Here is a 25,365-nt window from a genome sequence, read left to right as displayed (position 1 = left end):
TCAGAGAAGCCGGCAAGGTGTAAGCCTAAGCGGGCTCTCCCCAGGCGAACTCCCAGGCAAAGTTAGCCGCTCTGTTAGCCGCTCTGCTGTTCGCTGCTCAGCTGGTTCGCACCTGACTGGCTTTTTATACAGTTTCATTCCTGGGACATGCAGTGGCTGGAAGGCAGGAAAAGGCTGGACCGGGACTCCTCCCTGGTACCTGGTGGCCAGCCTGGTCTTGTGTGCCATGAAAGCCATTCCAGCCTGATCTCCTGGTCCAGCTCTCATTTCTGCTCTTCATCATGCATGCACGTGGGGAAGAAGCATAATGGGGGTCCCGTTCTTGCCGCTGTGAGATATTTGGGGGGGGAAGTGGAAAACATCATGTGTGTGTGTGTAAATATAGATTTCCCCACAAGGGGCAGAGCAGACTGCAACAACTATGGCGGGATATCTTTGCTCAGCATGGTCGGCAAAGTGCTTGCAATGGTCCTGTTGAAAATACTCCAAGTCCTTGCTGAGAGAGTCTATCCTGAGAGCCAATGTGGGTTCAGATCTGGATGCTCCATGACTGATATGTCCTTCACATTATACTTGTTGCAAGAAAAAAAGCCATGAACAACAGGCACCTATGTATGTAGCATTTGTTGACCTACAAAAGGTCTTCAACATGGTTAGTGTAGGAATGGCATCTATAAAGTCATGTTGAAAACTGGCTGACCACAAAAGGTGCTCTCCCTATTCAAAAAGTTCCACAAGGGAGTGAAGGCAACATCCACTATGAAAATGAAACATCATCCGACTTTAGTATTGATACTGGTATGAAGCAAGGCTGCATCTTAGTGCCCAGTGGCTTTGGCATCTTCTTCTCTGCTCTTTTTAAGTATGCCTTTGGAAATGATCAATCTGGCATACTAACTGAATCGAGGATGGACGGCAGCTTAACATCAGACAATTCCAGAGCAGAAGGCATGTTACCCAGCTCACTATTCAGGATCTGCTTTTTGCAGATGATGCTTCATTCATCTCTAATTCACCTGATGAACTTCAGGGTCATGATGAACAAGTTTTCCAGTGCATGCACCAAGTTTTGCATAGTAATCAGTACGAAGAAAACAGTTGTCATGTCACAAGGTACCAATATTCCACCTAAAATCTATGTCAATAATGAAGTTCTGGACAACATGGATCACTTCTGATATTTTGTCTCAATTATCACCAGCTCACTTAATCTTGATAGGGACGTTAATGCTAGAATCGGCAAAGCTTCTGTTTCCTTTGGCAAACTTACTTCACGTATTTGGAACAACAAGTTGCTAACCCTGAACACAAAGGTGTCTTGTTTATCCAGCTTGTGTCCTTAGTACCCTTCTTTAGAGTTGTGAAAGCTGGGTTACATACTCCAAGCAGGACCAGAGATTGAACAGTTTCCACCTCCACTGCCTTAGAAAAATCCTTGTTACTTGGGACCAACAGATCACCAATAATGAGATCCTTGAGAGAACTGGCCTACAGCCTATGGAGACTTTGCTGAATGTTCACAGGCTTCGCTGGTTGGGACACGTGGAACGCATGCCTCAAGACTGTCTGCCAAAGGCTGTGCACTATGGCCAACCTGGCTGCCATGCAGAGGAAGGCCAAACCTCCGATACAATGACAAGGTCAAGCAAGGCCTCAAGAAATGCAGCACTCCCACTGACCACTGGGAAAATGCTGCACACAATCATTCAGTTTGGAGAAGCTGGGTTAAGACTGGTGCAGTCACCATGGAGAGCCATCAGAGAGCCAGGCTGAGGGTCACAGGTGAGCGGGGAAGCAGAGCTTCAACTTCCATCTGGCAAGTGGGCAGGTGGGAAGGTTTGCCACTCATGCATCGGGCTCTTTTCCCATACCATTGCTGAGCCCTACTGATGGACTGACTTTGTCGCGTCTCATTGCATCTGTCAAGAGGTTGGAGAGCCATGAGCAATAGGTGGTGTTAGTATTGTACACTCAAGTGATGGCACTCTTCCCTCATCCATACTGTGCTGCAGGGAGTGTTGAGGGAGAGTCAGGAGGGGGAGCTCTTGCCTCAGAGTCAGCACTGACCCTGTATTCTAGCATGATACTAGTGAGTGCAATGCTATAGGGGCTACTACTTTCAGATAAGACATAAAACCAAAGCTCTGAGCATTCAGAGTCATAAGAAATCCCACAGCACCTTTCATAACCAGAAGGGGATTAGCCCTGGAGAGCTGGATATATTCCAACTCAGATAGGTCCCTTTTACCACTGTATGATGCCTGCTGTATGTGGCAAAGTCAGGCTGGATGGCTGCCGGAGGGTCTGTGAAAACAGGTATGTCAGCCCAATAATGCTAAAGGCCCTTTTTCCTACAAGCTGGTAAGGGTTACTGTTAGGATATAGATATTCAGGCCTGTCTGTAAAGGCCTGTACTCTAAGAATGTAGGTATATGTTTAGCATTTAGCTAGTAATAGAGGTATACAAGAAAGAATCTGTGTAAGGGCCTTCTGTCACTGTGACAGTCTGAGGCCCTGTTCTTAGGCCAATGCCTTTGGCTAAGCAGCAGAGGCAGCCATACGCTGGGAAGAGAACGGTCACATCCTCACATTCCAAACTAGTCAATATGGGGCTGTTAGGAAGGTGATCCGATCTATCACCTCCAGAGAAAGGGAAGAGCCTAGAAGATGTAAAAGGAAATTTAGGTTGATAGTTTTCTGTCCGGTAAGAACTCACTTATCAATAGACACAGCTAGGAAACCCTTATGTCTTTATAGATGTAGTTGTGAAATCCTCACTTCTGTATTGTTTTGTCATTATAGTTCCCACTTTGCTATTGTTTATTTGCATGGTCTCTGTCTGGTTCTGTGATTGTTTCTGTCTGCTGTGTAATTAATTTTGCTGGGTGTAAACTAATTAAGGTGGTGGGATATAATTGGTTAGCTAATCATGTTACAATATGTTAGGATTGGTTAGTTAAATTTCAGTAGAATGATTGGTTAAGGTATAGCTAAGAATATTACTATATAAATTAGGGGCAAACAGGAAGTAAGTTGGGATTCGAAAATAAGGAATAAGGAACTTGGATTTAAACTTGCTGGAAATTCACCCCAATAAACATCGAATTGTTTGCTCTCTGTTCATGCGAGAAGGACCAGGGAAGTGGGAGAGTGAAGGAATAAGCTCTCTAACATCTTGGTGCCGGGACTTGGGTACATCGCATCAGATAAGTGAGTGGCAGCCTGTAAGTCCCTCTCCCCAACAGTCCACACAGCTGCTTGGAGGGGGTATGGTGAACTCTCGTGATGGTAGTTGCGGGTTCTGGCAAGCTGGGGTAACGGATTTTTCGAACTAATGGATAAGGAAGAATCAGGGCCCATACCTGGTGCAGGGGTTCACCTGGGATGAGATTGAGAAGGAGATGGGAGAGGTTTTGGGAGACCACAAGGGAAAGGAGTGTAGGAGAAAGGGAATGGTATTATAAGGTTTGTGTGCTGGGATGGCATACTGGGTAAAAAGGGAAACGGATCTCCTCCAACACATTAAGGATTTGGAGGGGATTGTGGATCAGCAACAGATTTTAACAGAAAAATCCGTGTTAGCAGTAGAGGTAGCGGATTTGAAGGCACGGGATGCTGCACAGACAGAGGAGTCTTGTGAGGCAATCTGGAGAGAGAGGGATGAACTGCTGGGGAGAGTAGGAGACTTAGAGGAGGAATTGTATCATTGTAAACATGGGGGCAATGGACTTGGGGACCCCAAACCATCCGCCCCACTAATGGAACTGAAGGAGACACCTCCTCCACCCTACCCTGAAAAAACACTGTACCCACCACTGCCAGTGGACGTTGTAAGCCGGCGATCCACAGTTACAGCTCCTGCGAGAGAGGCTACCCGGGAGGAACTGCAGGAGGCAGGAATAGTGGCCCCGGTTGTGGGGTGGGGGGACCATGCCCCACAAGTAGTAGAACAGGCAGAAATCCGCCCCTTGTCCCTCCTACTGCGGGAGGCAGTACTGGGCCGTTTGGGAAAGGTACCCCGGAATGATTGGGATCAGTTTGTGCTGTGGCTAGTGGAGGTGGGCAGGGAGATGGAGGGTCTAACTCGTGAGGACCAAGTGATCTTATGGCGTAGTCTTTTGGAATGAGGTACCTTGGGAATCAATGTGGCAGGAGTGGCACACCCATTTCTAATCCCCGGACAGGTGGCAAAACAGTTGTTTGGGGTGTACTCTCGTACTGCGGGGATGAATAAGATGAAGTGAATCCCTGGGGAAACAGGGCGGGATACACTTAATCTCATACAGGCATGGGCACGGTGCTGGGTGGATCCTCTGGACGGTCCATGGGTGATGCCCCAGTCAGGGGCACCGGGACCTGGTGGGGGAGTGGAGCAGGGTAGGGGTGTGGAATTGCTGGAGAAATGGTTGGAGCTGAGCGATCCGCAGTTCATGGGGCATTTAAGGTTGCAGCATCCTGAACTTGCTCCGAATCAGCTACCCCAGTTTCTGGAACAGGCAGATGTGTGGAGGCAGATGCATCAGGGGGAAGAGCCAGTCCATGCTATTATTGCGGGTGATCAATACAAGGTGGAAAGGGGTGGGTCAGCCTGGAGAGGAGGAGGTAGAGGGAGAGTTCGTGGCTTTGGGAGGGTAGTCAGGGACAAGCGGGCAGCTATAGAGCAACAGATCCAGAGACTGCAGGCTAAACTGACTACCCAGGATCTTACCAGATCAGGGGGAAAGTGGCCCCAGAGGCCAAGGGACTGGGACTGCCTGAAATGCCAGACACACAATTTTGCATGGAGACAAGAATGTGTTCGGTGCCAGGACCCCCAGTCCCCCTGTGAACCAGTGGGAGGGACAGAGGTGGGTGCTGCAACTTAGAGGTGCCCAGAGAGGCGTCCTGTCCATGCTCTCAGTTTAGGACGGGATGCATCTGGTCGCCCCATGCTCCAGGGGGCAACCGAAGGGAGTCCCATGAGGGATTTTTTGATAGACACTGGAGCAGCCATCAGTTTAACCACATGGGGGCACGGGAGACCCTCAGAAGGGACTGTGACAATTGTAGGGGCAACGGGAGGGGAGACACAATTAACCCTGAGGCGGGGACAAATCAAAGGGATCTGGGGGGAAGGGGAGATTATGTGGGGTTGTAATGATATGCTTAATCTGTTGGGGGCAGGAGATTTATACAAACTGGGACTTGTACTGGGTTTAGCCAACTGGGTGTGTTTACTGAGGCAAATGCAGGATGGTCAGAGCTATACCATTCCCATGGGGATAGCCACTATGACCATTAAAGTGGCACATGTCCTCCCACCACCCCCGGCTGGGTGGGAACACATCCCTGTGTGGGCTAAGGATAACCTGGATTGTGGTAGGGGCAGCATGGAGGTACTGATGGAGGGAGGGGACCCTCCCCCACAGAAACAGTACCCTATTCCTCGGGAGGCATTGGCAGAGGTGGGGGCAACTATTGGGGAGTTGGAACAGAGGGAACTGATTCAGGCAGTTGCATCCCCTTGTAATGCTGCTGTGTGGCTAGTGAGAAAGCCAAATGGTACCTGGCGCCTCACTGTGGATTACAGGGCACTAAATGCTCTGGCCAATTTGCCAGCCTCAGTGGTGGCAGCGAACCCTGAAATGTTGGCCCATATTGGACCCCAATTCCGAATTTTCACTGTTTAGGACATAGCTAATGGGTTTTGGTCTCTGCCACTAGCTACCTCGTGTCAGTATAAAACTGCATTCACATGGGAGGGCCGATAATTCTGCTGGACAGTCCTACCCCAGAGATATAGGGACTCCCCTGCAATTTTTCACAGATACATGAGACAGGCTCTGGAGGGGGTGAATTCAGCAAGGTGCATACAATAGACGACCTGTTGCTAATGTCAGGGACAGAGGAAGAAGACAGGGAACTAACCGAGCAGGTCCTGCAAGCTTTGGCAAGAGCAGGATTGAAGGTCAGTGGGAAAAAGGCTCAGATGGGACAGACAAGAGTGACCTACTTAGGAGTGGAAGGCTCAGATGGGAAGGGAAATTGATAAGGGACGAGTGCAACTGATCCAGTCCCTGCCACTGCCTACGGATGTTAAAAGCTTGCAAAGTTTTCTGGGTCTAACTGGATTTTGCAGGGATTTTGTGGCCAATTATGCAGAAATAGCCCAGCCTCTATTTGACCTAACCCGAGCCTCAACTTGGGAATGGTCAGAAGAGTGTACAGAGGCAGTAAGAAAAGGAGTACTTGTGGCACCTTAGACACTAACAAATTTATTTGAGCATAAGCTTTCGTGAGCTACAGCTCACTTCATCGGATGCAATGAGAGTGCTAAAGGAAAATCTGGCCAGTGCTCCAGTGCTGGCCTCCCTGGATGGGGAGAAATTCTTTTATCTGTACCCTTTGGTATCGGACACCACCATTGGTTGTGCATTAACACAGGAGTATGGAACAAAGGACCGACCTGTGGCCTTTGCCTCTCAACTTTTGAGTGCTGTGGAACTGAAGTATGGATGGTGTGAAAAGGTGCTGTTGTGCTCCTACTGGGGGATAGAGAAATTCAAATACCTTACAGGAATGCAGAAAGTAATAGTCCGATCTCATCATGACCCCCTGTGGCTGTTAAACATGCACACTATCTTACAGGGACAAGTGAGTGGGCAGCGTATTGCTAAATGGTTGCTGGCTCTACAGGCAGAAAACATTAAAGCAGAGGTGTTAAAGGAACCCACAGTCTGGGTAGCTGGATTACATCTGGCTGGCACCCCACACCAATGTGAAGCCAGCCCAGGTAAAACCTAACATCAGGTGTTTCGGGCGGCTAACCCCAATCAGGTAAAGGAGGGGACACTGGTATGGTTTTTGGATGGAAGTTGTAGGTATCAAGGGGGACGGAAAACTGCAGGCTTAGCTGTTGTGGGAATCAGAGGAAATGAGACAGTCAGCACCATTGGTTTCTCACTAGAAGCAAAGTCAGCTCAGGAGGCAGAACTGGCAGCCTTGCTAACAGCTTTAAATGAAGTGGATCCCAAATTTGAGCCAGGATGTTGGGTGGTGGTAGATTCAGATTATGTATTTCGTGGTGCCACATTAATGCTGAGATGGTGGGTAGATAATCATTTCAGGTCAACAGACAGCTCCACAATTAAGCATGCTACCTGGTGGAAGCGAGTGAAGGAGCTCAGTCACTGTTTTACACGGATCAATGTGGTAAAGGTAAAGGCACACAAGAAAACAGGACCCCTAAGCAAAGGAAATAATCTGGCTGATGTAGAGGCCAGGCGGGCTGCAACAGAGGCACCCCCGTGGCCCTGGGAGCCAGAAGAGAGTGTGCCTGTAGCAGTGTTAACAAGAAGCGGGGTGGATACAGATCGGGGAGGGCAAATTCGAGAGTTGCAAGCATCTGACCCAGGACTGGAAGGCATCATGAAATTTGGGGACAGGCATGTGCCAAAGGTGGAACTAATGGAAGGGATTTGGTGTGTCTTAACAACTGAGGGACCAGTAATGTTGTGCCCTCAGGGAAGTCAGACAGCTTTCTTAAGCTGGGTGCATGGAAGCTTGGCAGGGGGACACCCCGGGTTTGAGGAGGCACTGGGAACTTTAAAAAGGTTGTGCTGGTGGCCAGGAATGGCAGCTGATTTAAAATCACATCTGGAACGTTGTTTGGACTGTGCCAGGCACAGCCCACCTCACAAGATGTTAAGGGGAGAATTAAAGAGACAAGCCCCAAGGGGACTGTCATAAATATAAAGGGAAGGGTAAACACCTTTAAAATCCCTCCTGGCCAGAGGAAAAATCCTTTCACCTGTGAAGGGTTAAGAAGCTAGGATAACCTCGCTGGCACCTGACCAAAATGACCAGTGAGGAGACAAGATACTTTCAAAAGCTGGGAGGAGGGAGAAAAACAAAGGGTCTGTGTCTGTCTGTGTGATGCTTTTGCCGGGGACAGAACAGGAATGGAGTCTTAGAACTTAGTAAGTAATCTAGCTAGATATGTGTTAGATTATGATTTCTTTAAATGGCTGAGAAATTAAGTTGTGCTGAATAGAATGAATATTCCTGTCTGTGTGTCTTTTTTGGTAACTTAAGGTCTTGCCTAGAGGGATTCTCTATGTTTTGAATCTAATTACCCTGTAAGGTATTTACCATCCTGATTTTACAGAGGTGATTCTTTTTACTGTTTTTTCTATTAAAATGTTTTCTTTTCAAGACCTGAATGCTTTTTTCATTGTTCTAAGATCCAAGGGTTTGGGTCTATGGTCACCTATGCAAATTGGTGAGAATTTTTACCAAACCTTCCCCAGGAAGTGGGGTGCAAGGGTTGGGAGGATTTGGGGGGGAAAGACGTTTCCAAACAACGTTTTCCCAATAAACCCAGATAAACATTTGGTGGTGGCAGTGGAAGTCCAAGGGCAAAGGGTAAAATAGTTTGTACCTTGGGGAAGTTTTAACCTAAGCTGGTAAAAGTAAGCTTAGGAGGTTTTCATGCAGGTCCCCACATATGTACCCTAGAGTTCAGAGTGGGGAAGGAACCTTGACAGGGACCATGGGAAAGAATACAAATTGACAACACAGGACCCCTACCACCAGATCACAGGAAAAACCGATTCATGTTGGTAGTAGTGGATGCTTTCAGCAGGTGGGTGGAAGCTTTCCCCACAAAGTATCAAACTGCCCGGGTAACTGCTGAAATACTGGTAAATGAGGTATTCACTTGCTGGGGGGTCCCAAATGTGATTGACTCAGACCAAGGAGCTGCTTTTCGGTCAGATCTGTTAGGGGAGCTATCGGCCCTCACTGGAATCACACAGTTGTTCCATATTGCTTATCACCACAGGCTGCGGGGCAGGTGGAACGCATGAACTACACCATTAAAAGTGACCTAAGAAAGGGAGTGGAAATGGGAGGGAAAAACTGGTCACAGTTACTGGCCCTTAATGAGAATGAGGGCCCGAGAATCAAAGGGCACAAGATTTTCTCCATATGAAGCTCTCATGGGAAGGCCCATGGAACGGTGGGAAAATCTAGTTACCCCAGTACCTGGGGAAGTCACTATACACGGCTTAACACAAGAATGGATTTTAACTCTAATCGAACATGTAAAACAAGTACAGCAGGTGGTGGCCTGGTGAGACGAGCAAGGAGCAGTAAGAGTTAAAGCATGGTATGACCTGCCTGGGGAGCGTAATCTACCCATGGTGGGAGATCTAGTGATGTACAAGATTCCAGATCAACACCATCCATTCCCAGCTCCTAAATGGAAGGGCCCCTATCTTGTCCTTGACCAATTAGGGCCCAGTCTGCTATTAATGGGTACAGAGAATGGAGGACGGGAGTGGGTTCACGGCACACAAATAAAAAGGTACAAACAGGGGATTGGGAAAGGGGATGTGTAAATTTTGTTATGTGTGTATTACATGTTAATTCAAAAAGGAGAAAAGGATGAAAATTCCCTGGCCCTGGATGGAACAATTACTAGTGCTAATCACAATTGTCACATTTACAAATTCTATTCAGATCCCACGATGTGAAGTGTCAAAAGGAGGAAACACATGGACGGCTACACATGCAACCTGTGGTAATAAAGCTAATGAAGACTATGAGAATCTCCCCATAGAAAGATGTACCACTAATACTCCAACAGGAATTTGGCAGTGTCGGTATATGGTTTATGGATTAGATGGGGGAATCCCAACCAGGTGGAGAATATCAAATTTATCAGGAAATATCTCATGGTACTCCCTGGGTACTGCCATGATTAACGATATTGAAAAACACAGTTACCCAACTATGTGGTTTGTTACAGAGGGTCCAAAGAATATAACCCTCTGGTCTCCTGGAGCAAATGAACCCTCTTGGGAAAATAGGGCCCCACATTTAGGGTGTGATGTTACCATATGTAACCACAATGGTACTTTCATGGAAGATAATACCCGAAGGTGTGATTGTTATGTACATATTACATTAGGCGTAAAATCCCCTTTGGGATGCTGGGTGTATGATGAATTAACCATTTTACAGAATGTAACCCTACAGGTGATATGGATGCCAAGTTGGAAGAATCCAAATTTAAAGTGGCCACAGCCTGGAGCCGAGAATATTCCCTGACGAGCAAATGTATGGGAGCCATTGTGGGAGCAGATGCAGCCAGCACTTTTTAACGTGTCCTTTCACTCTATTACATGGGTGGTATGACCCAAGGAATGGTGGGTGGACCAAATCCATCCTAATTGTAGTATGTACATAAAAGGATTGAAACAACAATTCAATGCATGGGTGAGGGGACACACCTGGAATCGTCGTCGGAAAAGGGGATTGTGGGCAGCTGGGAACACTATGCTGGGTACATGGAATCTGGGGGACGAGTGGGTAACCAAACAATTAGTAAGCCAAAATGTGAAATTTCAACAACAAATTAATGAATTAATGGCACAGCATCTATCAGCAGTAGAGGTAAACTTGCAGTTAACTCATTGGGCAGGGGACCTGGTGACATGGGTAGAGGATGGCTTCAGAAGACTAACATGGGGAGAAGTGTGCGTAGGTATTCAAAATGCTCAGTTAATAATGTTAATGGATATTATGAGAGATGCTTGGTCAGAACAATGGCCTTCAGTATTAAATCGGGAGGCTAGCCCATATCTATCCACAATTGCAAAAACATACCCATCTACCTGGAAAATAACATCCCCTGCCTGTGGGGACAGTTCTTGTGTAATTGTTACTATGATACCATGGGAAGGAAATGCAAATAAGGTGGTTCCCTTGAACCCTATGGGAGTAAGTAGGGAAGGGGGAGCACGTTGGGAGCCACTAGGGAATAGGTGGGGGGGATGGAATGGGGTAAACTGGACTGTCATCACATTAAGCAGTTGTATATCCAGAGGAGGAATATGGATGTGCCCCTCTCCTGTGACTATGGAAGAGCAGGATCAATGGCCTATTGCAAAGGGGGGGCATTTAGGGGTAATGTATATGGGGTACGGTGTATTCTGTTGGGAATGTATGCAATCCTGCAATATAACACTAGGAGGCAAAATCCTTCCAGTGTATGACCAAATTATGAACTTCTATACACTGCCACCTGGACTATGGTGCACCAATGGATCAGTGGACTTAATCGTTGTAAACAATCGAACCGGCACCTACTACCCCATACCGTACCAAGTAGTTGAATTGGTTTGGACAATACCAAATTTCACTGTGGATATTCAATGGACACACAGTAAGGACAAAAGTACACAAAGATTACAAGAGCAACTTGCTGCAAGCGCCAACAGTTGGACACACTTACAATCCACACTACAGGATGGCGCTGACAAAATTTTAACCTTATCAAAGGAGGAGAAGCAGTGTTTTTGGTGGTGGCCAGGATGTTGGACCATACTGCAGTGGTCAGGACTCTCGGTGTTGCTGTGGATTATCATAGCAACTGGTGTATTGTTAACTATATGTGTGTTACATTGCATATGGAAACAATCAAGGGGAGCACAACCCCCTAGAGAACAGCCACTAATTATAACCTATAAGTAATGTAGTAGGGCCCGCTATACTGGGAAGTCTGGAACACTAATTGGAATAGGTGTAGTATGCCCGTACGAGAGAAGGTGCAGGGCATGGTACTACACAAGGGGCAGTGGGACAGATGGAGCATCGACACCTTCCACCTTGATGCCTGGCCCTATCAGGAAATGTGTCGCCATATGTCCTATGCTTTTCCAGGGATACCTGGGCAGGAGGATCCCAAAAGAAAAAGAAAAAAAAAGGGGTGGAGTGTTAGGATATAGATATTCAGGCCTGCCTGTAAAGGCCTATACTCTAAGAATGTAGGTATATGTTTACCATTTAGCTAGAAATAGAGGTATACAAGAAAGAATCTGTGTAAGGGCCTTCTGTCACTGTGACAGTCTGAGGCCCTGTTCTTAGGCCAATGCCTTTGGCTAAGCAGCAGAGGCAGACATAAGCTGGGAAGCGAACGGCCACATCTTCACATCCCAAACTAGTCAATATGGGGCTGTTAGGAAGGTGATCCGATCTATCACCTCCAGAGAAAGGGAAGAGCCTAGAAGATGTAAAAGGAAATTTAGGTTGATAGTTTTCTGTCTGGTAAGAACTCACTTATCAATAGACATAGCTGGGAAACCCTTATGTCTTTATAGATGTAGTTGTGAAATCCTCACTTCTGTATTGTTTTGTCATTATAGTTCCCACTTTGCTATTGTTTATTTGCATGGTCTCTGTCTTGTTCTGTGATTGTTTCTATCTGCTGTATAATTAATTTTGCTGGGTATAAACTAATTAAGGTGGTGGGATATAATTGGTTAGCGGATTGGTTAGTTAAATTTCAGTAGAATGATTGGTTAAGGTATAGCTAAGAATATTACTATATAAATTAGGGGCAAAACAGGAAGTAAGTTGGGATTCGAAAATAAGGAAAAAGGAACTTGGATTTAAACTTGCTGGAAGTTCACCCCAATAAACATCGAATTGTTTGCACCTTCGGACTTTGGGTATTGTTGCTCTCTGTTCATGCGAGAAGGACCAGGGAAGTGGGAGAATGAAGGAATAAGCTTTCTAACAGTTACTTCAGGTCAATTAGGGACAGCTGAGTCCAATTAAGGGCTGCCTGAAACCTGTTAAAATCTCTCTCCTGGTGCTGGTGCTGGTGGATGGGGGGACAAACTGCTGCAAGGCCGGAGGCAGCAGGAAGATAGACTTCTCCAGTGTGAGAGACTGCGCTCCTCCCCATAGGGGAGACACCCAAAATCCAGTGATGGTTTAGGGGAAGGACTGACACCTCGGGGCCAGCGACAGGACAACCCCTTCCCGCAATGAGGGGGCCAGGGAAAGATATTCCCCTTTTGTTTTGATGCGTTCTAGACGTTTCCCCTTTGTTTGGCAGAGGAGCACTCCTCAGGCCTGCCCTGAGGCCTACCGGGAAGGCTCTGAGAAACCAACCCTGAACAGGGAAGACAGACACGCTCTAGAGTGGGGGCTGATTTACCCCAGGCCCTGTCTCTGCCAGAGGAGGGAGCGCTAAGTCTGGTGAAGCAGAAGGGGTGCCTTGCCACATCTATTTTCACTTGGATAAAGTTTTCTTCTTCAGCTGTTCTCTTAAACAGTTGTGCCGCATTAATTTGACTGAGTGCTGTTAAACTGCTTCTGCATTCCACTCCAGAAGTGGTTGCACTTCAATACTGGCTGAGTGAATCCTAGAAATACAGACTATAAAGTGTTTTGAGACCCTTCCATCTGGAAGGCACTACAAAAATATGTGATTACTTTTGTTTTCAGTAAGGTTACTGTTCCCATGCAGTATACCTAAGCAGAAAAACAGCCAAAGAACATTTATACAAACACAACGTTGCATCAAACTCTATTTATTCCATCGAGTTGGAAAGTCTCATATATGGCTTAGGAAATGGGGTGTGCATGTCACATGGCATGAGAGCATCTCAGTTGGTAGCGATGGTATTTTGGATCCAGGAGACATAGTTGCACACTTTAGTGTAGACCCCGGGGTAGCCTTTCTGTGCACAACCAATTCCCCGGGAGACAATCCCCTGGAATCTCCCATTGCAGACTACTGGGCCACCGGAATCTCCCTGCAACAAAGATTGTGAAATGGTGTTTAGCAGGCATTACAATCAAGAGGGGATTCTGCCTTTTTGACAAAGCAACAGAGATACTAAGTCCTTTTGGTGGCTTATGAGAAAGTCTAGTAATGAGAGGCGCAGTTTGATAGTGCTGATCTCATGTCAGCCTTGATATCACATTTTAAGTGAAAGGTGCTAGATGAAAACCCCACAGGATGGGAATGCTCTGTTTATTCAGAGGGGAAGTATGGCACAGACAGCTTCACACAAATCCACCCTGTCTCATATTAATGTGCTGTGGCCTGGAGACACCATATCTAAGTGCCAAAAGGGAATTTGTTTTTCATGGGTTAGAGACAAAGGACAATCTGCAGGTTACAAGTACGTGGCTGGGATTCAGGAGAAGTGAGTAGTGCTCATGTCTGCCAGGAACTTCACAAGTCATCCACATACTGATTTGCAAGCTCCCATTGACCCCAAGATAAATTGAGCTGAAAATTGGGCTATCGAATCATCCTGTGTTTCAGTGTCCCATCAGTACATATGAATTCTGAGGATCAATCCATTCATGTGTTCTGTCGGGCTTGAATATACATGATGATACGTCCCTCAGAACAACCCACAGAGCCAACATTTCTAAAGTGGGCATTGATTTGGATATCTCCACTTTGGGGACCTACCTCAAGACACCTTGATACTGATTTTAACATATGTTAAGCATCTGCATCTTTTAAGGGCTTGAGTTGGAGCAGCAGGTGTTCACCGCCTCTGAAATCCAGGGCCAAGGAGTCTCAAGTCTGGCATCAAAAAACAGAGGCATTCAAAATCCATGACTAACATTGAAAATTTTAGTCTAACTAAATAAAAATCAGTCCTTGGCCTCTGCTGAGACTGCCAAGAATGAGGCCAAGAAGCACCACTAAAAATGGTTCATTATGAGGTGAGGACAAGTTTCCAAAGAGGAAACAGACCAAGAGTCAGCACCATATCAGCCACCAACAGATTTCAGTCCTTCAGGCAATAACTAACCATGTGTGATGCCTATTTTGCAGAGGGTTGAGTGGGGGTGGAGGGTAGAGACAAGTGAGAGGTGTGGGGGAGCTATTTTACCTGACAGGAATCTTTGCCCCCCTCCAGGTATCCGATACAGATCAGGTTACTAGTGATTTGTCCTGGATAGGCACCGCTGCACTTGCTGGAGGACAGGACAGGAGCTTTCAGGCACTGCAGGAGGTCAGGGTAGTTAGCTACAAGAAATGGGAGACAAATTAATAATGGAAATCCTTGAATTCACTGTGAAATTACAGCTGCCCTTTCAGTAACTGGAACAGTGCCCTCTCTCTAAGTAGCATTTCTATCCCCTTGGCTTTTTCTCCAGCAGCTCCCAGCTTTCCCACAGAATCGTTATCATTGCATAGGGATTCCCTTCCTCCAGAGGGATCAGAATCCACAACTGGGGATTTGTTCAGCCTGATCCATTGCACAGTTAATCTCTGGATTCCAGAAAATCGGCAGCCAACTGGACTTAGAAAAGAGCATCCCAAAGATCAGAGGAAACCAGTGAATGGAAAAGACCAGTTGGATCACTCTGAGCCAGCTTCTGCACTGGAGTCATGGGTGGTGTGTAGCCTATGGATCAGTAGCCAGATACCCCAAGTGGATTTGGCTCATTCTGTCCATCCCTGTTCCTGCTCCCTAGGCTAGTGCAGGAGTTATATTGTAAAAATGGAGTTCTAATGTAATAAACTTAAATTTGAAATAAAATATTTTCCTCCATCCTTAGAAGTGTGGATAACTCATTGAGTTCACTGATCTCAGGGGGAACTGTGAGTGCTCAGCAACTCTCAGGATCTGGCCCATTGAATGTCCCAAATAATGGGGATGGAGGACTTCCTCCTGAATATCATAAAAAATCGTGTTTGATGCTTCAGCCTGCCCCATGCCAATAACAAAGAACAAGAGAAAATCAAGGATATTAGAAGAGAACATATTTAAATCAGATAAAAGGCCCCTGCTCTCCACAGGCTTTTCCCTTTGAGCCATAATTCCCCACATGGGCTCTCTCTTCAAACCACCTCCCCTACAAGTGCTCTCCCTTCCCCATCCTCTCTTCCCTGGGGCCCACCACTGGGTCAATAAATGTCTCCAGTGTCCTAGAGAAGCTCTACACTCCCAAAGAGCACTTACTGCCACTGCTGAGGGTGTTGCCCCAGCCGGAGATCAGGCACTGGGTGCCAGTGGCCAGTGGCACTGGGTGCCAGTGGCCACACAGCTGGTCGGCAGGGCAATTGTGTTGATGTAGGGGTTGAGGGTAGCTGCACTGGCCAGCTTGATGAGCATGATGTCATTGTCCAGCATCTGGGGGCTGTAATTCTGGTGACGGATGACTTTGGCTGAATTAATGAACTGTTCAGTGCCTTCCCTGACTGCCAGGTTGTGTTCTCCAAGCCTCACCTGGATAGAGCTGAAAAAGAGGACGGAATAACAGCATCCTCACCAGCACTGTCACCATCGTTATTCATCATCATTATCATAACAACCCTCACCATCACTATGGATATTACCACAACTACAGTTGCTGTCAACACCAGCACTAAGGTCTCCGTTGCTCTAGTTCAGTGGGTAGCTCTCTGGCGTCGAGTTCACACACCAGGATTTAGCTTAATACCCAATCCACAGTGCAGGGAAGTCCTGGGAGTACTGCTTTGGCTGAAGCACAACATGGGGAGCGGGGAGAGGAGACCTGGATGATATTCTGGTTGGCCTATGCCCCTCTACACATGTCACAGAACTAGTGATGGTCAATTAGGGTGACCAGATGAAATAGACAAAATATCAAGATACATGGGGGAAGCAAAAACAAACAAAAAAACAAAAAAAAACACTGGAGCGGCCAAAGCCGCAATATCGGGACGTGGGACAAAGAACTAAAAATCAGGCCAGTTCGGATTTTATCTGGACGTCTGGTCACCCTATGGTCAACACGCGGGATGCCCATTTTGCTCTGCTTTGCTATTCATTCATTCATTCTTTGTAAGTCCATCATTCCACTTTTTGCAACTTTGCTTCATGATCCAACTCCCACAAAGCCAGTTTCCTCCCTAAGGCAAAAAAGAGACTTCCAGAAACTACTAGACCACTGTAGGGCACTTTGATCTGGAGGGGTGATTCCAAGCTCAGGGAGACATTCTTGTGCTAGCTCTAATTGAGCAAGCATGCTAAAAGTAAGAGTGAAGCCATGGTGGTGCAAGTTGTGGGAGGCACTAGCAGCCCCAAGTATGTGCCTATGGGCTCAGATGGGTAAGTGCTTGGGGGTGGCTAACCCTTCCTACCATTCACACTGCTACAGCCTCACTCTATTTTCAGCATGTACATCTCCTTGAGTTGGGAATCACGCCTCCAGCTCAAAGTGTAGACATATCCATCGATGGTCACCATGACAGGTGCCTCATGCTAGGGAAGATTCAGTACTAACAAAGAAAAAAGGTCACCCAGTACTGAATCATCACCTCATGCAGCAGGGCAATTGTGCCAGCCTGCTGGAGCACTGCAGTCAGTACTGACACAGAAACCAGAGCCTCTCCTGAGCCTCTCCAGAGCCTCTCTCCACTTCTTGAAGGACTGAGGCATTCCTTGACAGTCTCTCCTGACCCATGCTTAGTTAATCAGATGTGACACTCTCAGAGCCAACAGGGGCATTAGGGCTGCAGGGGAAGCAGTAGTTTAACAGCACAAATATTTTCTATTCACAATTTGTAGCAGTGAGCGGCTGAGACGACCCATCTGCTGTTAATGAGGGCACCTCCACAGAAATGGTACCCGATGTTCAGGGATGCCTGGTAGAGCAAAGAGTTCTTTGGGCAGGTGTAGCCTTCCACGATCTTGTCATCATCAGTGTCATCGATGGGGAAGGCAAATGGGTGAAAGAGGAAGAAATAAATTAATATCCATCATGGGGATCATGGAGCCAGTCTGGATGAGGGGATTGGGAATGGGATATGAAACCTCTCACTTGTAGGACGCTGACTTTGCTTCAAGCTCAAGCTGGTGATGGCCAAAAGGTCTCCACAGCTGATGGCTCTTTGTTGGTTGCTCTATGAAATCAGGCTGTGGGACTCAATCAGTCCAGCTTCCAGTGCCATATGTCCATATTACAATGAAACACTGTGACGATTAGCCCGTGGCTGATAGTCTCAGCAGGGAGGTCAGGATGTATGCATGTTTGGAGGTCAAGAAATATTGCACTAGTGTTGCCTTGACAATTTCGGGGATAAAACGGGACTTCACCCTCCAGCACTACGGAACCTGTCCCTTTTCATCACATCTAAACTTCACTGTAAAGTACAATAAAAAATGAACTTACCAGCTGCTCCCAGAAAGGCTACAACCAGGATGTATTTCATGGTGTCATAAATATAAAGGGAAGGGTAAACACCTTTAAAATCCCTCCTGGCCAGAGGAAAAACCGTTTCACCTGTAAAGGGTTAAGAAGCTAGGATAACCTCACTGGCACCAGACCACAATGACCAATGAGAAGACAAGATACTTTCAAAGCTGGAGGGGGGGAGAAACAAAGGGTCTGGGTCTGTCTGTGTGATGCTTTTGCCGGGGACAGAACAGGAATGGAGTCTTAGAACTTAGTAAGTAATCTAGCTAGATATGTGTTAGATTCTGATTTCTTTAAATGGCTGAGAAAATAAGATGTGCTGAAAGGAATGGATATTCCTGTTTTTGTGTCTTTTTGTAACTTAAGGTTTTGCCTAGAGGGATTGACAGAACAAGGAGTAATGGTCTCAAGTTGCAGTGGGGGAGATTTAGGTTGGATATTAGGAAAAGCTTTTTCACTAAGAGGGTGGTGAAACACTGGAATGCGTTACCTAGGGAGGTGGTGGAATCTCCTTCCCTAGAAGTTTTTAAGGTCAGGCTTGACAAAGCCCTGGCTGGGATGATTTAGTCGGGGATCGGTCCTGCTTTGAGCAGGGGGTTGGACTAGATGACCTCCTGAGGTCCCTTCCAACCCTGATATTCTATGATTCTATGATTCTATGATTCTCTATGTTTTGAATCTAATTACCCTGTAAGGTATTTACCATCCTGATTTTACAGAGGTGATTCTTTTTTACTTTTTCTTCTATTAAAATTCTTCTTTTAAGAACCTGAATGCTTTTTTCATTGTTCTTAAGATCCAAGGGTTTGGGTCTGTGGTCACCTATGCAAATTGGTGAGGATTTTTATCAAACCTTCCCCAGAAAAAAGGGGGTAAGTTTTGGGAGGATTTTGGGGGGAAAGACGTTTCCAAACGAACTGTTTCCTAATAATAATAATACCTGTGTTAGACGTTTGGTGGTGGCAGCAAAAGTCCAAGGGCAAGGGTAAAACAGTTTGTACCTTGGGGAAGTTTTAACCTAAGCTGGTAAAAGTAAGTTTAGGAGGTTTTCATGCAGGTTCCCACATCTGTACCTAGCATTCAGAGTGGGGAAGGAACCTTGAGGTCTTCCTATGGATTCCAACACAACTCTGTAGACTAGAGGAGGGAATTGCTGGGTATTTATCTTCCTGAACTGGCCTTATCTCCAGCCCAAGGATTTCACCAAAGGAAAATACACAATGGAAAGTTTGAAAACCCAAATTTAGGCGTTTATCAGTCACAGGTAGCGAAAAAGTAAATAAACAAAAAACCCCAGAGTTAATCATAAACTTTTCCTCAATTGCACAGCTATTTTTAAAATGATTAAAAAAGTCAGCCTTCAATTTAAAAATAAAATGGGAGCTTTGGACAATTTTTCTTTGATTTTATTCCAGGTTTTGTTAGTGCACTATTTACCCAGATCAAAGCTCGAAACCTTTTGAGATTCATCTGCCTTTCTAGAATGTACATTTTCTTTCCAGTAGTTAAAATTTCTCCATGTGGGGTTTAAGATCCTATAAATCAGAGTTGGAGAAGACCTTTTATTAGGTTGTCTCTTGTCCATGTCCTCTTCCTGGTCAATGCAGGTTTATTTTTATATAGTAGAACCTCAGATTTATGAACACCAGAGTTACAAACTGGTCAACCACACATCTCATTTGGAACCAGAAGTACTCAATCAGGCAGCAGAGACAAATAAAAAAGCAAATACTATACAGTACTGTGTTAAATGTAAGCTATTTTTAAAAAAGGGAAAGTTTAAAAAAAAGATTTGACAAGATAACAGTTTTTGTGCTTGTTTCATTTAAATTAAGATGGTCAAAAGCAGCATTTTTTCTTCTGTATAGTAAAGTTTAAAGCTGTATTAAATCAATGTTCAGTTGTAAACTTTTGAAAGAGCCATAACATTTTGTTCAGAGTTACGAACATTTCAGAGTTACGAACAGCCTCCATTCCCAAGGTGTTCGTAACTCTGAAGTTCTATTCTAATATACTGTCCCTGTGGTGGTGGTGGTGATTTTCCCACTTCTAATGGTAAATGACCCAAATTATGGGGCTTTCACAACTTCACTTGGGAGACAATGCTTCACTCTAATAAATCTCCCTGGACTCATCAATCTAGCCAAGTACTGCATCTCAGGTTTGTTTGTTTTTTGTTTTGTTTTGTTTAATTTTGGCATGTTCCATAGAAATGTAACATTCCAATAAAAATATAGAACTCCCAATATAATAATGATAGTGATAAATTAATGAATGAGTAGGGAAGGTCAATCAGGTCCACCACACAGCACAGAAGGGAAACTGAAGGCAATGCCTTTTAAATTGATAAAAGGTATTTTTAAAATAATTAACCTGTGGAACTTTCTATTGCAATGTATTCTTGAAACACATGGGTTAGGGCCCAGTGCTGCCACCTTAATACCCTTTGAGTAATATCTTACTATGTGAGTAGTCCCATTGATATCAGTGGGAGCTGCTGCACTTTTGAAAACCAGGTCACTAATCTAGATGCCTAAGTATGGATTTGGAAGGTTAACCTTTGTGACCATTTTTGAAAATCTTGGTCAGTGTATCACTTGAGACTCAGCATGTGCTTAAATGGATTTAGTAGGGTGTATAGGTAATAATAAGACCCCCAAATCCCTGGCTGAGGTGAGAGCTCATTTCTGCAAGGACACTGGCCACCAAAGATGAAAGTGTTTGTTCACGCAGCTGCCAACTATACTGAGTTAGTGTCTGATTACCATGGGATGACAACAGGTGGTTGTTGGCTCAGGATAATCCCAGGTGGTTGTATACCTGGCCACACTCTGAATTTTCATAGGACACTGATAGTTCTGCTTTACTTTAGTCTTCTAGTCAGCGCTGAGAGACCTGGTCTGGGGAAGGTATTTGGGAGGGAGAGGAGTTTACGGTGGAATATTCATAAGCCCCTAAAGCGAGTTAGGAGCACAACTTCATTGTCCAGATGGATGGCTGGTCCAAGATGAGCTCATCCTATGTTTTGGATTAATTGTGTAAGGTTGTAAATTTGTACCTCTGCAAGGGGTTCCCTATGGGCACTTTTTAAATCTAAACAAACAGAAAAGGATGAGAAGGTTTTATTAAAAAAGAAAAGGTTCTGTATCGACAGTAGCCATGATAAAAATTACCTGAGCCATCCAATCTCATGCTGCAAGGTCCATGCTCATCATCAGGCAGGGCAGGTGTTGAGGCAGTTGGGAAAGGAAAGTATAATATTGTCCAGTTTGATCCGTTTGGGAGGCTTTATTCCCTTCCCACTGAAACAAGAGGCATTGGCACAGGAACAGGATGCTGGACAAGATGGAAAACTGCTCTGTTTCAGTGAGGCTCTTATTTTGTATTGGGTGTCTCCTGCACTAAAGAACTGCTCCAGTAGAAAAGGTGTTGGGGGAACTGGGAAGGAGGAAGCTATTTGTGTACATTGAACCAAACTCACCCTTGGTGTAGGTTCAACTTCTTTGACTTGGATAAGTTTTGCTCCTTGTGGCTGAAGCCTTACCTTATACTGGTTTGAAATCAGCCAAATATCCCTTCAGATCAGTCTGCCTTGATAACTCCTTAGAGTATCTTTATAAATGCTCAAGTGAATCACTCCTCTTCCTTCTGGCCTGCGTTCTAACTTTCCTCATTTTGAGACTGTGCTTCTCCAATCAACTCTTTGGGGTCTCCTACAGAGATCCGAATCAGGAGAGTGAAATTATATTTGTTCTTTCTTTGTTATTGTTTTTTTTTAATCTAAAGTAAAAAAAATCACTCATATTGAAATTGGACTGGACTTTGTGAACTGGAAAAATTTAACTCCAAGGGCTGTATATCCAGCAACTCTCAAGAACACTAAAATTCCTTATTAGAGTAGAGATGGAAGGGTATATCCCATTCTGCATTCTCTTTGTCCTAGTGTCTTCTCTTGCAGAAGAATTTTAGGTCAGTTTCAAATTGGCATTTATATAGTCTTGGAAAAAATTGATTTTTAATATAATTTTGATGGATAATATTGATGTTTATTTTAAAGCATATTTAACGGATTTTTACTGATTTAAATTGTTACAGTTGTGGAAAATTATGGCGGGGTCAGACAATAATATTTTAATGAGAGTTGATGCTGAGATTCAAACATTAATGCTTTCTACTCATTAAAACACAAACTGTCAAGATCACGTCAAAACATACAGTGTAAATATCCTAAATCAAACTCTAATATATTCTCAAGCAGCATTTTTCTCACTTTGCCTATCTGTAACTTTTAATTATTATCACCTTGATCAATCGGTCCCTCAGCCCTCATCTAGATTGCGCTGATCACCACACATCTTACCCTTGCCTTCCTTCTCCATGTGCGACCATCCCATGTCTTTTCATGATGAAATCTTCCCATCTCTTTGGAGGTCAGCTGAGTGGTTGTTTCAGTTCCTGTGGGTACCACTCAGCGACAGCTGGCAGTCCATTGATTGTCAGTGAGCCTTGCTATATGCCCAGCACACCACATTTTACTATACCTGCTTTCAACAACGACAACCTGCATGCCACTCTGCTGTCTGATCACTTCACTGGGGACTTGGCTGCAGATTGAAATCCCCAGAATTCTTCTTTCCATCGCCCTCTCCATGACAGACAGTTGCTGCTCCTCTAGCTTCATCAGCGCCCATGTTTTGCTGCCATACAAGGTTGCAAACAGTGCTGTTGAGTTGAAGAGGTTGGCATGTGTTGCCTTTGATTTTTCCTTGGAAGACATACTTGATAGAACTGAATGCACACCAACCAGCTTTCTTTCTCTGTGAGAGTTCACCTTCCAGATTGTGGCAAATGTTAATTTTTTTGGCCCAAATAGATGTATTGCTTGACTTGGTCCATTTGTTCTCCCTGGACTGTTATCTGGGCTTTTGGCAAGGCATCAGACAGCATAAATTTTGTTTTGGAGCCAGTTCATTTTCAGTCCGGCTTGGCTGTTTTTGTGTCGAGTTCTTGCAGCATTTTCTGTAATTTGATAGTATTTTTGGCAATCAGTACAATATTGTCCACAAATCAAAGATGGTTTAATTGCTATTCTTTGATGCTGATTCCATCCCTACAATTCATCTGCCTCATTACCATTTCGAGGCAGGCTGTGAAAAGTTTTGATAAAACTGTGTCTCCTTGTTTCACACATTTTTTAACTGGGATGCAAAGGGGAGTATCAAACAGAGTTATGTCTGTAGTGCAGGCTGAATTTGCTGCCTTTAGTAGTTTGATGTAGTTTGTGTCAATGCCCTGCTTTGCAAGAGCTTTCAACATGGAATTGATCTCTACGCTGTCAAATGCTTTTTCATAGTCGACGAAGGCAATGCATAAAGGAAATAGCTAGTTTATAGTGAAAACATTGTCCATTGTGCTGAAAATTCCTTTGAAAACCTGCCTGCTCTCTTGGCTGCTGCTCGTCCACACTCTGTGAGAGTCAGTTTGTTATTATTTTGGTGAACAGCTTGTAGACGTGTGAGAACAGGCATATTGGACGATACTTCTTTGGATCTTCATGATAGCCCTTCTTGTACAGCAAAATGGTGTTGGGCTTCTTCCAGCTAGATGGTATCTTCTGCTTTTCCAAGTAATGGCTAAACCTCTGAGCAAGGGCTTCCCAGAGGTCTTGCCATCCAGCTCTTATCATTTCAGTTATCAGTCCATCTTTTCCTGGGACTTTTCCTTCCTTCATTTGGTAAAATGCATGTCAAACTTTGCTGACAAGGACTAGGAGTACACGCTCATTGGTCTGTTGAAGTGTTGGTACTGGCACATTTATCTGAGACACAAACAGTTCGGTGTAGCAATCTTTGTAGACGGCTTCCATCTCTGTTCTGTCAATTATTGCTTTTCCAGCCTTGTTCTTCAGTGTCATTATTGTTGACCTGTATAGCATCAGTTTCCTTTTTCATTTTTTGAGGCTTCTGCGATCTTCAGCCATCTTTAAGAGCCTTTAATTTTGGTACTTCTCAAAGTCCTCCTTTAGTCTTCTTCTTATCAACTTGCAGAGGAGGAAGTACTCAAGTCTGTCACCATCATAAGTGGGCTTATGTACCGACTGTGGTAAGGTTGTGTGAAGAGACAGAGGTCAGGCCACTGACAGAAGTGAGGAGAGAGCAGTACAAACATAAGGTCAGTGAGGTGATTAGACCAGTCCATGGAGGCTTTTAAAATCAAAGAAGGAGTTTTGGAACTGGATCCTGAAATGCACATAGCCCAGGTGAGTGTGTTCCATCCTCTATGGCCCTCATTCACCCTGTCCCCTCCACTCTCCTTTGCATGTCTTTGTAGTGGGGTGATGGTGATGCAGAAGGAGAAGTTTATAGCCATCCAGAATGGGAGCAAAGCAAGATCCCAAGTGACAGCTCCTACTATACTGTCTGGTGGTATCAGGAGAAAAGTGCAGAAAGGCAGCTTCAGTTTGTAGCCACTTCCATAGGTGGGAATGCAGGAGAACTAGAAGAACAGTTCAAAACCTGATACAACTTGATATAGACAGCAACACTGACAACCTCAGCATAGGGATGGTTGAAGACACTGCAGTGTATTTCTGTACAGCTAGTAAAGCAAAATGAGAACTTTGTGCCTCACATTTGTGCAATAACCCACCAGTGCTGTTCACCCCATGTCCCTCACAACCCACACACCTCGGGCCCAGCCACACACAGAAATGGTGTGACGGGAGAAAGAGATGTCACTTAGCACTCAACAACAGTGAGGGGTACCTAGTCACCAGTCATGGAAGCCAAGCCCTTTAGTTAGCCAGAGGCAGAGCAGTGCAAGCTTCCTTTCCCCACACACATACCCTCACATGAATGTTCTGCTTAGTCGCTGCTCTGAGGGCACCACAGCTACAAGGGAGAGTGTCATCTGCCAGGGAGTCAGTGTAGTCCAATGGACACATCTACCACTGACTTGCCCTATGACCTTGGGCAGGTCACTTACCCTCCCTGTGCCTCCGATTCCCCTTGTAAAACAGAACAAATGATGCTCACCTACCTTTGGAAAGTGCTTAGAGATGAAATCTGGTAAGTGTTCATTAGCAGTGACAGTAGGAGTAAATTCAGTCTATGGGACATTCAGTCTTTGGCCAACTAGTGAAAAGGACTCCACTTTATGGACACCTGTCCCATCTGGAACTGGGCTGAGAGCCAGCAAATGGTTTCACACAGTCTGACAGACTGTAATGATGTAAGTGACAACTGACATGGGTGCAGGTAGAAATTAGTGACCTAGAGGTGAAAGGTTCTGTAAACTTTTCTCAGTCTGTCTGCCCCCAAAGATCTTTGCCCCAGTATGTGCCTGCCTTGCATCACAGCCATCAGCAGCTCCTCCAGACACTACCACAGGGACATGCCA

At 45.2% G+C, this 25,365-nt stretch overlaps 2 protein-coding genes and 1 gene segment (V, D, J or C); 2 read left to right on the top strand and 1 right to left on the bottom strand.

Moving 5' to 3' along the window:
• Positions 1 to 25,365, top strand: part of LOC141984978 (T-cell receptor beta chain C region-like) — a 239,587-nt gene that overhangs the window by 45,785 nt on the left and 168,437 nt on the right.
• LOC141992842 (T cell receptor beta chain MC.7.G5-like) overlaps positions 1 to 25,365 on the top strand; it is a 187,815-nt gene that overhangs the window by 9,679 nt on the left and 152,771 nt on the right. The window contains exon 3 of the mRNA XM_074962187.1: positions 4,339 to 4,359. Within this exon, the coding sequence (XP_074818288.1) occupies positions 4,339 to 4,359 (21 nt within the window). The remainder of the gene's footprint in view (positions 1 to 4,338; positions 4,360 to 25,365) is intronic.
• Positions 13,440 to 17,983, bottom strand: LOC141974792 (trypsin I-P38-like). Its single transcript, XM_074934761.1, is given in 6 exon segments — positions 13,440 to 13,589; positions 14,691 to 14,827; positions 15,768 to 15,849; positions 15,852 to 16,044; positions 17,331 to 17,496; positions 17,944 to 17,983. Coding segments are annotated over 6 exon segments (768 nt in total).

This window comes from Natator depressus, chromosome 1, assembly GCF_965152275.1.
Source record: "Natator depressus isolate rNatDep1 chromosome 1, rNatDep2.hap1, whole genome shotgun sequence".
In the NCBI taxonomy this organism is placed as follows: domain Eukaryota; kingdom Metazoa; phylum Chordata; order Testudines; family Cheloniidae; genus Natator; species Natator depressus.
This window is presented reverse-complemented; position numbering and strand designations above follow the sequence as displayed.